Source organism: Hetaerina americana, unplaced genomic scaffold (assembly GCF_022747635.1).
Source record: "Hetaerina americana unplaced genomic scaffold, ioHetAmer1.1.p SCAF_1, whole genome shotgun sequence".
NCBI lineage: Eukaryota > Metazoa > Arthropoda > Insecta > Odonata > Calopterygidae > Hetaerina > Hetaerina americana.
In genome coordinates, this window is record NW_027286069.1 from 62,331,056 (window position 1) to 62,346,762 (window position 15,707).

The 15,707-nt window shown below is 36.2% G+C and overlaps 1 protein-coding gene across 6 annotated transcripts in view; it reads right to left on the reverse strand.

Annotated features, from left to right (window-relative positions):
- Window positions 1–9,766, reverse strand: part of Esyt2 (extended synaptotagmin-like protein 2) — a 61,641-nt gene extending 51,875 nt beyond the window's left edge. For 3 of the 6 annotated variants that reach the window (XM_071590523.1, XM_071590506.1, XM_071590513.1), the window contains exons 1-7: window positions 9,338–9,766; window positions 8,828–8,869; window positions 7,252–7,392; window positions 7,044–7,120; window positions 6,888–6,954; window positions 2,992–3,258; window positions 900–1,070 (exon numbers count right to left, since the gene is read on the reverse strand). In XM_071590523.1, coding sequence (XP_071446624.1) covers window positions 900–1,070; window positions 2,992–3,258; window positions 6,888–6,954; window positions 7,044–7,120; window positions 7,252–7,392; window positions 8,828–8,869; window positions 9,338–9,631 — 1,059 coding nt within the window. In that variant the 5' untranslated portion in view covers window positions 9,632–9,766. The remainder of the gene's footprint in view (window positions 1–899; window positions 1,071–2,991; window positions 3,259–6,887; window positions 6,955–7,043; window positions 7,121–7,251; window positions 7,393–8,827; window positions 8,870–9,337) is intronic. The other 3 variants (XM_071590547.1, XM_071590530.1, XM_071590538.1) reach the window with 1 other exon arrangement.
- Window positions 9,767–15,707: the final 5,941 nt, after the last annotated feature.

Genomic DNA, 15,707 nt, shown 5'->3' on the forward strand with positions numbered 1-15,707 from the left:
ATTAAATAAATACTAATAAAAACTGTACACGAATAAAAGAGAATAAAGCATTAATTACTTAATGCTAAGTTGGATTGAAAAATAAATTATCTGAAATGTCATGTTACCCTGAACCTTGATTATACAATGCATAAACCACCATATCCCATTATCATAAGCTGCTGCCAAAAAAGTACATCCAAATATGTACGAACAAGAATATACAGTAAGGTCATTCCAGATATCATTGAAGAAAGAGAAAATCCTAACCAAATCTCATATTCTTACGGATAAAAAACTTTTCCCCACAGATAATAAACTTAGGCATGATATTAAAAAATAATATTAAATTCAACTATAAAGTCAAAACACAACTGCAAGTAAAAAATATATCACGTGAAAATTACCCATTGAAAGAGCGGTCCTGATTTTACCACAGAGGCAGTGTTATCACATGCCTTTGATTGTCCCGAAAAATTATGACGCCAATGCATCAATAACAATTCACAGGTATTTCAAAACTTTTTTAAGCTCAGTGTCATTTACAAGTTTAACAAAGTACATTAAATATATGATTTTAGTGAACCGAGTCAATAATAGATGAGATATGAGAGATTTAACTTTATAAGAAAAATTTATCAGCACTCATTTCATACCTTTACTTGACTTGAACTGTTAAACCTGAGGCTTTTGAAGAACAACTGTGATTTAACTTACAGTGACCAAACAAGCAAAGAAAAATTCTATCATAAAAAAAATGTCTACATCAATGCCATATTATTTGCAAATAGTTCATGATTCAACAAAATATGTTTATGTAAATTGCTACAGAATTAATTTTATTTATATTTCCAACTAAAATTTTCCTGAAAAGAAAAGGAAATTAAGATGCACATTTAAATTTGAGAAAAGGAACTAACCTCACACCAATAATCCCATTTAGGTGCCACAGTATTGTTAATGGTTTGGGTTCGATACTCCTGAGCACCAACTGTGATAATTGCATATGGATCTGATTTCCCTTTACCCAAGACACCTATGTCCTTCTTCATCAAATCCTTGGCTTCGACCACGTGTACTCGAAGGACACCCTATAATAAGAAAAAATAAGTTTTAACTTCATTACAAAAGAATATCAGTTAATCATTTTCCAAACCATTTTATTTTCTGTTACAGCTATAATAACCAAATTTATAGCATGGGAAATTTGATATAAAACAACTGAAAACCAAATATTAGTCAAGCCATGAAATGGAAGTCTCACATCATACATACAATATGACTGGTTAAAATTACATCACAGGCTGTTTCTTTCAATGACTTGTTTTCTATATGACTTGTTTTCTTGATAAACAGATCAGACTTTTTCTTGTTTATACCCTTACAGTGTGTGGCGCTTACATCCGGACAAATTTCAATTTTCAAATTTGAATTTCCCGCCATATCGTAGTTTCGCTGAAGGTTGCGATTGGCATTCTTGAAAGCTATGGGCATTTAGTAAACGGTCATAACCTTGAAATAGCCAAGGTTACGCACAAGTGAGGAGTACAATCGAAGAGCCATTATTATCCAAAGTGTTTGCGCTGGGCGTTTGCCCAGTGAAATAGTTCGATTCTTTGGGGACCCCAGGTCAACTGTTTACGATATTTTAGCTTAGTATAATTCTTCGGAGAGGTCTGGGGAAGGTTTCGCTAACCTGGCAAGGAAACCTCATTCGAGGAAATGCTCAGGCGCTGACTTCAGAGGAATTTGGTAATTTTTTGCGAATTTCCAAATTTTGAAGAATGTCTTGAAACCGTATATGGCAACTGTGGCCTAAGGGAGACAATATGTCTTTCAACAGGATGGTGCACCAGCTCATACGAGTCATTTAGTGCAAAACTGGCTCTCAGATAACATTGATATGTTTTGGTCAAAGGAGTTCTGGCCCCTGAATAGCCCGGACTTGAACCCCCTCCATTATTATGTTTGGAGTGTAGTCGAAAGAGTTACCAATAAGACGAGACACCCTACTGTCGCATCTCTACTCACCGCTATCGTAGCAGCATTTGCAAATATGGACAGCATTGTTTTAAAGAGTGCGTGCGATCGATTCAGGACTAGATTGGAGGCGGTCATTGCAGCTGAAGGAGGTTACATTGAGTAATGTTTCTTTTGACAGATACCACTACTTGTACGTAACAGGATTTTCATTTGTATTTTTTTTAATACATTTGCTTTTAAACAAAAGTTTCATTTGTCTGGATTTAACTGCCATACCCTATATAAGATACTCATACCAAATAGTACACGGCCCACTAAGCGGCAAAGAAAAAGTTTGCAATATGTTTTACTAGTATAATTCTTGAGTTTTGGAAAACATCAGCGAACAAAATTCATTCCCCAAGAACTAAGTCCACTTCAATATCAAAGAACAGAGGTAAACCACAACATGAAAATAAAGGTCATGCTAACTCATCTGAGAGCAAAACACAAAATCAAATAAAACAATTGATCTGGCTTCTGTATACATCCATTTTAAGCCATTAACTTGGCAAATAAAATAAAAGTTTATGCAAGGTATGTCACAATCCACTGAAGTAAAAATTTCTGAGACTTTCACTTGCATCAACCTCACTACAAAATAATATGTAAAACATTTTAAAGCATAGTGTCATTTAATTTGTAAAATCTGCATCATTTTTAGAGCAACTCATTGTATTGAAGTGGATTGATAAGAAGCATCAACTGTTTACACCAAAATGCAATAAATAATTCTGGATTGTCCCTCCCAAATAAAAAATGGCAATGTATTTATCATCATACTTAAGATTGCATAGACTTTCTTGGGAAAAAACTTTCCCATCCAAAAACATGCAATAAGGGAATAATAAATAAATGTTCAAGCAAAGTACTGAATCATAAAAGATTGAATAGTACCCGTAGTTGAGGTAAGGCCGGAAGAAAAACTAATAAATGTGTTAAATTCACAGCATATGCCACCTCTAAAGAAGATTTTATGCATTATTATACCTCAGGTTCTGGAGAACGAAGAATTCGAGCAGGTACATTTTCCGAAAGGGTTATTGGCAATTTGTTCGGGAGTACCATCATAGAAGCAACTGTCTCCACAATAATACGGCGGAGAATGTCACTTAATCCAGGCATATCAAGGAGGTCTGCTACTCCAACCAGATTGAAGTCAATGGTAGGATTATTAAGGAAGAATATCTGAAGTCCACCAACAAGAGGCATCTCGCGTATCAGGGGCTTCATCACCACTCGGACCATACCATGAATCTATAATGAATAAAACTTCAATCAAATATCATTAGAAGAGCACATTATTATTATAATTAAAATCCACACGTGCAGATAGACAGTGTCAGGTGGCACACAAGTCCCAAGTAATCACAAAAGATAATAGATAAAATCAGTCTGGAAAACAAAAGATCACTTAAAGGAAGCTTCAAAACAAATCTCTATCACAACAAAGAAAATCCCCATCTCATTAACATCAATCAATCAGCAAGACAAAAAAGATTAATTAAGAAAAAATTAAGCTGTTAGATATAATTTTAAACCACACATCAATAAAATTATTATATATATTCCTTACATCTTTTCTTAAAAGTATGCACTCTTTTAGGAAAGGGCTCAAATAGTTTTGCAGGTAAGGTGTTCCAATCAACAATTGCTTTATTTAGAAAAGAAAATTTTTTTATTCATTCTTTTTGCCTGGCATTTTACCTTGATGTTGTGGTAATTTCTCCTTAAAAATATAATTATATATATTTATAATAGGAAACTCATTTTTAACTTTACATTACTTTCCGTGATCTTTCATCCAACATTTTATGTACCTTGCTTACAAGTGACAAGCTTGTACGTGACAACTTCCATTTAAATTGCATTCAGCTAAAATATTTTCAAGATATCCCTTTCAACAGTAGCCTACCAGTGGAGGGAAGGTTTTAGAATTATCCTGGCATTCCATGCTACTGTGCTCCTAAGCTCTGACCAACATGACCTGAAATATGCTTAAACCCCATACTGCATCAAAAGTAGTCTAGTGAGTTATCACCTCCTGCCACACACCCTAGAGGTGGCTTTCCAGGTACCATGTATGTGTGAATGAATGCATGTACATATTATAATAACTTGTTCTTTAACTTCCTCTCCTCCTTAAACACAATCCAAAATGCCTATTCTTTTTCTCCCTCCAACACCCAGCATTCTCCCCTCTATCATCATCTTCAAAATTCCACTACCTCTCAGCACCTCCTTCACACACTTGTCCTGCCTTGTTTGAATTTATCCCAATAGCCATCTTTCTTCCTCTACCATGCCAAGAACGCCATTATTTTTCTTCCTTTCTGTCCATTTTCACATTCTCCTCCACACACATCTCAAAAACCTCCAATCTACTCTCTTGCCAAGCTTACAATCTATGCAAAATTATGCTCCAATTCAAAATTGTCACTAGTGATTTCATTAACTTACATAACTTAAAGTGCCGGTCATCAACTCTTGCCTCTTTATAAATACTTCTTTTAATGTCCCCACCACTCTGTCTCCACTATCCAAAACACTTCTCAAATAGGTGAACTGTTCTACCTGTTCTCATTTGTCCCCTGACTTAAATGCTTATCTTAGCCTTTTCTTGAGAATCCCATTATCTTCAATTTGAATGTCTCATTCCATACCTATCACATTGATTCTGCGAATCACTGCGTAATAAAATTTGGCTGACTGGCAACCTAACACTTGATCATCCACAAATTAACTGACTTGATTTCCCTACCTACTCTTGCTTCAGACTCCCATGCACCCCAGCCGGCCACTCCCTTACCACTTCCGCAGTATATATGTTGAAAAAAAAAAGGTAATAATGACCATCCCTAGCTTACTACCCTGTCTAGCACAGCATACGACTACTCTCAATCCACCATTTTCATGTGTGCAGTAGTTTTATGGATAGGCAACCGACAGTTGATGTCATTTGCACCATTAAGGGATGGATGGGAAAGGAAGGGTGGAGTGAAACCCAGCATCAGCATTAACCTACTCTTGGCAAAAGGCACCCAGGGGTCAGCAGTATAACGTCCCATCAGATGGACGTCATACTCTACAAGTGCTCTACACAAAGCACCTCTAGTAGGGATCAGGATACCACTGCACAATATTTGTTGGCTCCAGGATTTGAACCAGGGCCCTCTTGGTGGGAAGCCTGTATGTTAGCCACTGCACAATCCTTATCCCCCAATGCCAATGCCCCCATGTGTGTAGTCTAAGGCATTCAAAGATACCAGATCAGTCATCCATCATTGGGGTCCTCCTATCTTCTGCAACATTTCATTAATTGAACACCGTTTGCTTTGGTATAATGTCTTCTCAAGACCTATTAAGGTTGAAAATACATCTCATTTTTATTGTGTTCCTTTCCATCAGGGGCCTCATTATTGCTATGGCATCAATCATACCCATTCCCTGTTTAATCCAAACTGATTTCCTCCAAAGAACTCATTTACTGCCTTCTCTATCTTTTTTTTATGATCTGAAGTAATACCTTTGTCCCACATGAAATCAAAGTTATAACCCTCACATATTCTGCTTTTCACTCTTTTGGAAACAGTAAGAATACAGATCTAACAAAGCCTTCTGGCTAAATTCCTCTCCAATAAATGGTATGAATTAGACCATAAAAGTGCTCCTATCCTCATTTTCTTAAATTCTTGAATACCACTACAAGAATGTTATCAATTCTCACATCCTTCTTTGATTTCGATTCTTGTTATGCTTTCATACCTAATGCCTCACATTCCAGTATTCCTGATTCTAAGCTATCATTTCCTTTATACAATCCATCCATCTTATCGGAACCTTTATGCATAGATTAATATTTTACTTGCTTCATAGTGTTGTACATGCAGTTTCCTTTCTCATATCTCAGGATTGAAAAAATGAACACCTATTTCAAATCCTGTTGCTCAAGTTTCTTGTTTAGCTTCTGGTACTTTTTTCTCCCTAATCCTGGGTCCACATTCTTTTGATTTTCTCCTTTCATCCATCTTCCCTGTCATTTCTTCTGTAATCAATGGCTTCCTAACATTTTTTTATTTCATTTAGAACTTTCTTTTTCCTCATTTGAGATATTCTCATTTTTCTCTACCTTCTCATTTTTCCTCTACAGTACCCATCCCCTTATCCTCACTCAGAAATTTATTTACCGTTGTCCCTGGCAGTCTTTCCTTTTCATCCCAGGTGTCTTCTGCATTCCATTTCCTCATATTCTACTCTTTCTCATTCTCTAAAATTAAACATACTTCATTAGCACTAAACTGTGGTCCAAATCTGCAACTGCTCCCAGAAAACCCTAGGTTGATAATGCTATTCCTAAATCAATAGTTAACCAAATTATAATTTAACTGACAACTTCCTACACTGCTAGGCAGTTTCTATGGTTCTCCAAGTCTACTAATATGATTAAATCAAGTTTTAGCTATAATTGAGTGTTATTTCTCCAGTAAAACACTACAGTTTCCTCCATGTAGCCATTCCTTTCTCCTAAACCATACTCACCTGCCTCATTCTCTTATTCCCCTTCTCCCACAACTGTATTCCAATTCCGTCATCACTACCAAAAGTTTTCTTTCAAGTACATTTGCAATAATTTCATCTGATCACATAGATGGATTAATAATTTTTTTATTTGAACGAAATTGAGAATATAAGGTCCCTTCTTCCATTTCCTCCTTCCTCCCTATGACAACTTGTTGGATGGTGCACATACAATACCACTAACTTTAGATGGATCAGCTCTTATTTCTAATAATATTATTCTCTAATTCACCTGTTCCACATGTATTATTACTTTGTGTTTTCTACCAAGTTAAATGTAAATTAAAATACATAATTAATACAGTCACCTGAAAATCTTTGATTCCTCCTTTGATGGCACCAATTGAAAACGAGATGTCACAGTCACCAGCATAGCTAAATTACATAAAAAAAGAGAAAAATATGAGAGAAATAAATAGCCAATTCTTCAACTTCTAATTCATACTCAATAAATGTATACTCACAATATATCCAAATCCATTATTATCTCATTCCTTGAAACATTTCTATCATACACTTTTACCCCTCCAACTCTTGGTGGCTAAAAGAATATTAATTGACCCAATTAATAAGTTGGTGACTACATATGTGTATTCACAAATTTAGATTAAAACAATGCAATATATTCAATGTGTCACTACTTTCATATCATTACACAAAATTTATACTCACAATGCTGCCAAGAATCATTCTTTCAAATTTAAAACCATTCATCTTGTAAGCTGCCAAACTGTCCCGCACTGCTGGCTCAATAGTATCCTTAAGCAAATCTCTAGCATAATGATTGAAATTTGGCCAAACCTGACGTAAAATCTGCAAATTAATAGGAGATGATGGCACTTGAAAATATTAATCCTGTTTCCATAGAATTAAATCTTTCTTAAACACCTCACTTCACATTTCCCAATAAACTTTGAAGTCATCTGTGTAAATTTATTTAAGCCATTCTAATAACGGTTAATTTTGGATGGACCCTGACAACTATTAAATAATATATCTCAAGCAACAGTTTTAACATTTGCAAATGTCTTTTTTGTCAGGGTATAATATTTACAATATGTGCATTTTTAATAAATTAGTAATGGGCTGAGAAGGCTCACTGCACAATAATCACCCAATATTCCCATGCTCCATGCTCATAGTTCCACTTAAATGTAATTGCATTAGTTATGATCCATGGCACTGACTATCTTTGGTGTTCTGATGGAATAAATTGACTTAATCATTTCCATTAACCCAACATGAATTCTATGGTTTTCGGCTCAACTTTAAGGAACTTCATGATGAAAAGTGAAAAATAATGACTTTGCAAGTTCCACTGATTTTTATTTTGAAAACGACCGATTTCCTCGAATAGTCGCCATCGTCAGGTGACCCTGACCTGATGATGCCGAATTGTCGATGAAACCGATCATTTTTAATATAAAAATCAGTGGAACTTATAAGTTATTATTACTCACTTTCCATTAACTCAGGTTGTAGGGTAGCAACAGCTATGAATTTACGAAGAATTGCCAAGTTCTGCTTCAGTAAATCCGATATAGAGTGCTTTCATGCTGATAATTCAGTGATAGTCAAAGAAGTTAACAAGGGAGAAAAAGTTGAGCCAATCTTTGCTCACACAACTTAATATGTGGCAGAGAAAATACTGAAACAATATTTGTGGTAGAAGAAAGGAGGTCAAGAAACTGGAGGATTCAGTATTTTCTGTACTCAACCCATATCTATTCCAACATTTCTTCAGATGATGTACCCATGATCTCACAATGGCTTTAATCTCTTCCTTTATTCTCCACTAACTTAACGAGGTTCATTAATTTCCTTAGTATGGAAGAAAATGCCACGCTTTAAATAAGCAAAGAAAATATCAGAATAATTGAGGTCAATCCTTGCTACTTCAAATAATATTGAGCGAATCAGACTGTTATTAATGAAAAAAGTGAAACTAAGAAAACCGGAAGGTTTCACTGTAGAAAAAAAAGTACGCATCGAACAGCCAAGATGAACAGATTGTTCTCTAAACTTTACGAAACAAAGTTTGACAGATAATTGACATCAGATTGAACGAGAATATAAATTCAAGACACCGCAACATGAAAACTCCATGAAAGATACCAACTTTCACAAGGAGTGGGGCTATAGAAATAAAGAGTTTTGAAACAATAACGAGAGGAGTATTTCGAAAACATACATAATTCCAAATATCTAGTCAACAAAGAACAAACACTTTTGGGAAAAAATTACTTACTCTGTTAATCCATTCTGCTCTTTCAACGTCTGGGAAAAATACCTGCAAGATTGTTTTCACTCAATTAATGGGAGACAAATCATGAACTTCGGTCGAAAAACTTTTGTTAACAAGTGTTTCCTTTCATATGAAGTACATTGAAAGAAAGCATGGTTAAAAATAACTTCAAATATGGTTAATACGAATAGTTTTCTGCCTTCCATGACAATTGCAAAATACTCCCCATTTCTTGCCTGAGAGTACTATTGGCGGTATTCAACAAATTAACTATATATTCGGCAAATTTAAAATTGCCGCTGGGAAAATACATTATTAATCCATTGAAAAATACAAACCAAAGGGCAAATTATATTATTTAAAGGTGCACACACAAACATCACGGTGAAGAGCTTTTTAACATACAGATACCACGAAATTTATGGATAGGCAAAGACCAATAATTGAAGTTATAAAATAATATTATCTCATATTATAAATACAGTAAAACAAAAGATCATTCGAAAAATATACCCAAGTAGGCAAGTCGTCGACACGAGCCAAAATAACTTCTTTTTCGTTGCACAAAGCTGCTGCTTTAGCCACATTCCTTCGAAGATCTTTATCTTTCTTCCATTCTTCACGCATTACCGACAGTATTACCGGCCCTATGAGCCAAGCTGAACTACAGCCGAAATAACCAAGCAAGTATACTACCATAACCTGACTTATCCTCTTCACAAATGTATAACAAACACTAAGAATACTATAACCTGCGATTTTTTTATTCGCTATTGAAACTTCTTTACCGTGGTTGTTGTCACCCATTTTTGCAAACTTTAGCTGCCAAAAGATTTCCAAGACAACCTACACACTCTGGATGACATCAACTGAACTCAACTACGGCCTATCATGCGGGCTTACGTTCAATTACCTCACTCCACCACGCCTACAATTACGCACCTCCAGAAATACTTGACAACGAAGCAACGCAGGCCGCTTCATAAGGAAATAAATGGTCAAGGTGGCTAGGACGACGTAAGAAAAGATTTATTTTCAATCTACAGTTTTTTTCCTGTTATTCCTATATTATATGCAATTTTTCCTTTAAAAAATAATTAATTAAAAATAAAGCAAATACTTTGGCAAAGAGCTTGAGTTCTGGACAAACTCCCGGTTTTCACCGCGATTTTCAAAATTCTTTACAAGTTATTTCATAGGGAAAATCTTTAACCTTGCCAGCGTCTACTATTCAAATATTCTACATCCCTAGCGATGTGTGTGCTCTATCCTCATAATCTTTCTTATTCTTGGAATAGTATTATATTTTTTCTATTTTGATTTCTCTATACACTTCTACTACGTTCACCTGACATCTTAGCTTGTAAGATAAGTCATAATTGCTTAGTTCAGGAGAGTAATCCATAATTCAGAGGAATATTAATATGAAAATACATTTTATTATGCGAATGCAAACTAATACAAGATTATAGTTGACCTTGAGAACATCTCCACCCTTCACCCTTTCCTGTCCATCCCCTATGGCGCAAATGACCTCAGCTGTCGGTCGCCTCCCCTAAATACTACTACTGCTACAATGTAAATGGACAGTCGGATAATGTTAAATAAGATATCGTTGAGCTTTCTTTTGACTGGCCCAAGTAAATTATGAGAGAAAGTGAGAATGAGCGCAAAAGTTAATAATCAATTCTGGAAAGTTTACAATATAAATGCATAATCGGTTCATTTCGGTCTGAGCTTTCATCAATTATTGAGCCTAAAAGTTTGGTACTCTTAACTTTCTTCAGAAGATTATCGTTGATATAAAGATTCATTTCAAGGGTTTCTTTTTTCTTAAATTATGAAGAGCTAGTTTCTTCAAAATTTATTATAAGCTCATTTTTTGTGAGCCGGTGCCCTAAGAGTGTCTAGATATTATTAACATTAGACTCTAGCAATGAGTTGTGCTTGTTACATGGTATTAAATTCTCATACATTTTTAATAGCCATTACTGTAAAATCGTCAAATCCAGTAATTGATTATTGCTGAAAATATACATGTATACAGCATTCAATAATTCCTTGCCTCTTACTGAGAAAATAGAAATAAATGTGGATACTTGATCTTCACTTTGCAAATCAGCATGATTCACTAAGGGCTAGGCCTGATTTAAGTTTAGGGGTATTATTATCAAGTAAGTATTTATAAACTTGGCTAGATATTCTAGATCAAATGTTTTATTTCATTTGCAGAGACATTCAAGAAAACAGTGAAATGGAATCTTGTTTAAAATGAAGAAGAGGTTTATTGTTTATTGTGATCTCATGGGGGCAATTACTGTAGTTGCCAATCAAAACCTATGTGATCACTGATGTATTAGCATTGACATTCATTTACGTATGTAAACCTTATATAATATAAAACCAAGGGCAACACTTCAACTTGAACTGTAGAGATTGTGGGTGGAATGCATGATCTCTTTGCAAGGAGTTCTCTGTTTGATGCCAGTTATTTCGCATTCAAGGTCCGATATCTTGGTCTTTGCTATCCATAAATTCCATCCTAGGTCTTCCTCTTTTCTTTTATCATCTAATCTTCCCCAATAAGATTTATACGCAATCCAACGTTTTATCAGGTGTTCTAATAGCCTATTGCTCCTGTCTGTCAACTTGTACTTCCCCTTTTCCTATCGCATTGACACGAAGTTTTGAAATGGATAGATAACAGAAACATAAGGATAACGCGTGTGTAGCAATCTGTCATGAACCATCTTTTCGTTGAGTTCTTCATTGATTCACGGACCAGCGGACCGCGTCAGTAGAGGAGCTTCAACAGCGCGTCCTATTTTTCCCAAAGAATTACGTTAAGGTGAAATTCATGTTATCAACCACATAAGTGACAATTGATGCCGCCGGATCATAGCTCACTTCACCTTTTGGGTCTGTTTATTACCTTTGGTTGGGTTTCGGTTATTTCGTCTGAATATGAATGTTTGAGTATTTTTTCTCTTCGAAGAAGTCAACGCATTTTACTCTCTACTCCAACGCGTCCGTTGATCAACAATTTTACAAATGTTAATTCGGCAATCGTTGTCACGTCATTCCTTTTTACCGAATAATAAATATGCATATACCTATTTCTTTAGAAGTATCCGCATACCATTTCGTCCTTTCCTGTCCATCCCTAATGGCGCAAATGACCTCAGCTGTCGGTCGCCTCCCCTAAAAGCTACCATTTCGTCGCTAATTGTAGACCCACCATTGGCTAATATCTTCTTGGACCTCATGAACGAGATAATTTTTATGTACTCGAAACTTCTGGTTACTAATAAAGCTCGACCCCTAAAATAAACACACTGAACGTCGGTGAGACTCTGACCCCCAGACTTTTGGTAAAATCAACACAAAACTCCACCTGACGGGGTGGCTCCGACCTATAGTTCGCAATAGCCCCCTCCCCCCATACTAGGCCAGCAAGCGTAGACGTAGACAGAATATCATTAAATAAGGATACCTCAGGTCCAGGCATGCTCAGCGGGGAGATAGAGGGGAAATTATGGGGATTGAAAACAAGTAAGGCCGTGGGAGTTGACAAAACCCGCGGAACTACAATTCGTATATAAGTTTAAGGAACTTGGAAGTTTTCAGATACCAATTCTTAGTATTTATGATTATTGATTTATATATGATTTATGAGATCATCTGAGGAACTAGGCTGGGAATCTCTCAAGGAGCGAAGGTTGAATAATAGATTTAATCTCTGGCATAAATTGCAAGGGTCTTTTTGTCGATAATGTTAAAATATATTAATTGCCTCATCGTAATGTGTATGAGAGATCATTTCAATAAAATTAGAGAGATTACGTGTAGAACTGATAGATACAGGGTGCGGCAGCATAACTTCCTTTTTTTCAAACGCAAAACGCTTTCCAAAAAGGTAGTTATGCTGCCGCAATCTGTATGAGATATAATTTTTCCCACGAAGGATCAGAATAACTCTACTGCCGCACCAGGGGGAGGAAATATTTTTCTTTTTGTTATTCTCAGTAGCCTATTATGTTGTCTTCATCTCATCTAGCCTTGGTCATTGTCCTTCTCGTTACTAGCAGCTCCTTGTATGCCAAGAGAAGTATACAAGTATATCACTTAGATATTGTAGAGGATGTACCTGTCGTTTCATAGCCTACATTATTATTTTACAATATGATGTAACTAAAAATTAAGAACTAATTGTGCAGTTTCTAGTGGAAAATTGTTACTATCCTTTCCATGTTCAATGTTAAGAGGTGGGTGATTTTTGATTTTGAATATCTATTATGTTAACACAATATATAGTCGCATATATATATATATATATATATATATATATATATATATATATACAAATATTTACAGTAGGTATAATAAAATATTTAGAAACAATGTCAGAGATAAAATAGATGCCTGCAATTGTTCTTGACTAGCACGCTACGTCAGAGGTCAGTCCCTCAGTCAGACAAGAACATGAGTTCATTGTACGACATTAATTTGAGGATAATTTCTATTTGTAATCTCCAATGATTACGGTCCGAAATTTGGGGATCTGGTTGGTGGGGAGGCTAGCTTACTGGCTTTCCACCTTGAGGTCCCGGGTTCCTGGAGGCGACAGATATTAATTCAATGGATCCCTACTACTTCGTGGATAGCACTTTCAGTGAATAAACCGTCCGTCGAATGGGACGTTAAACTGCGGATCCCTTGGCGCCTTTCGTTAAGAGTAGGCTAATGCTGACGTCGGATTTCTCTCCACCCTTCATCCTTTCCAGTCCATCCCTAATGGCGCAAATCACCTTAGCTGCCGGTCGCTTCCCATAAAAACTCCTGCCGAGCGAAATGTATATGTTTATTTTACAGTCACTCACATTTTCGGAAAGTATTTTTTGGGATTGTGAGACATTTTACTAGGGTGCTTCAAAACCAAAGCTTCGTCGGCCATCCTGCTGCTGAGATATGGGCTCAATAAGCTCTCTGCCTGACTAACAAACGATGCTGAATTCTGGATACGAATGCCCAACGAAGGTAACTTGTGAGCGGAGGTTTTCTCATCAACAATTTCATCGGTGACTCATCTTCGCGCATTCTCCGAAAACGGTTTCCCCTCTGCCTTGACTCGATGGCATAAGCTACAGCTACGGATGCACTTGCACTACTCTCTTCAAGTAAACTCCCCTTCCCTCGGGGCTGGGGTGACGTTTGCCCGAGAAAAATTGACTAACACCAATGGGATATAGGACTTATTAAGTTTTCCGTGCATTGTACGGCCATGAAAGCGCGCAGCTCGCTGTGAAAGTAAACGAGGCTCTTGCGAAATAACGATTAATATCTCCAGCGCTCTTAAAAATGTAGACACATTTACTCACGCGACCTATTTCACAAGGAATATCGAATAGGTAGGATGGGATACCGTGAAAAACTTAACTACAATCAGGACATTTTTAGAAAAGTAAACTTCATTGTAACAATTTGGGCACACACTACGACTTCCAAATAAATTTCACTAAATCAAACAACCTACCGGATTTTCGAGAGGGTGGTAGTGGTAGCATTCATTTGGGAAGGCGACAGACATTTAAGGTAATTTGGATTAAGAAACAATCGATAGATGAGTATGAAATGGCGACCTGCGACTTTGGCTGATTTATGATACTATCAAGATCAGTGGCTTTGATGGAAGGGGGACACGGGGGGGAGGGGGGGGGTGATCCGCCAGCCTCCATAATCCGACCCGACGTATATCGCCGGCAGCATTTACATGTAGTTAAATGCTGTCGCCTTATCAGAGTGTCGATGATTATTATTATTAAGTACCCTTCGAGCCACCACTAGGGCGTGTGGTAGAGTATGATCACACACCATACCGACCCCTTAACCCAAAATACCTTCCCCTCCCAGTGCGTTTGGACAAACATTATTTTATTCTAATTCCTTATTATTCATGAGAAAAAAGGCATCTTAAATCTATTTGTTCGGCACTTAATCTCTCGAATTTTATTGAGATGATCTCTCATACCATAATATGATGAGGCTAATAGCACATTTCAACATCATTGCTAAAGAGACATCCTTCCAATTTATGCAAGAGATTTAATCTGTAATTTAACCTTTGCTCTGTGAGTGATTCCCAATCTAGCTCCTGTAGAATTTTGGATACTCCATGAAGTTTATCATAACAACATTTTACAAATCTAGCTCCTCTGCTCTGCATGAAATCCAATTCACAATCAATCCAACTTTGTGAGGATCCCACATACTTGCAGTATATTCTAAATGAGGTCTAACCAATGACAGATAACATTTCTCTTTGACCTTTTCATCACATTTACCCAGTACTCTTCCAATAAACCCTAATTTTTTGTTAGCTTGTCTACATATTTCCTGTATATGTTTCACCCAGGAAAGGTTGTAAGTAAGGGTCATGCCTAGGTATTTAATTGAGTCTACAACTTTCTATTTCAGTGTTCCTTGTTGTTATTGCTGCTTCTTGATCCCATTTAGACCTGAGAGCATCTCAATGTAGTCAGAGTACACATGTTCATCATAGACACCCTGCTACCTACTTGAAGACATTAGAAACATTCAAAGGAACTAAATTCACCAAAGTCATATTTGGAAACCTTAAAAAGAAAGGTTATAATAATGAAATTCTCAGAGAACAGGATCACATGCTGCATATCAAAGCAAGGATGATGAAGGTTTTTTAGGATAGGGATTAAAATCTTACTTTTTCCAACCATTATGGCTAGTGAAAATTGAGAAAGAATTATACATATTAGCTAGTAATAGAATGCAATCATATGATAGAGAATTAGTGGTCCCTACTGGAGAGATTAAAAATTAACATTGTTTACAATGCTTAGGGAACAAT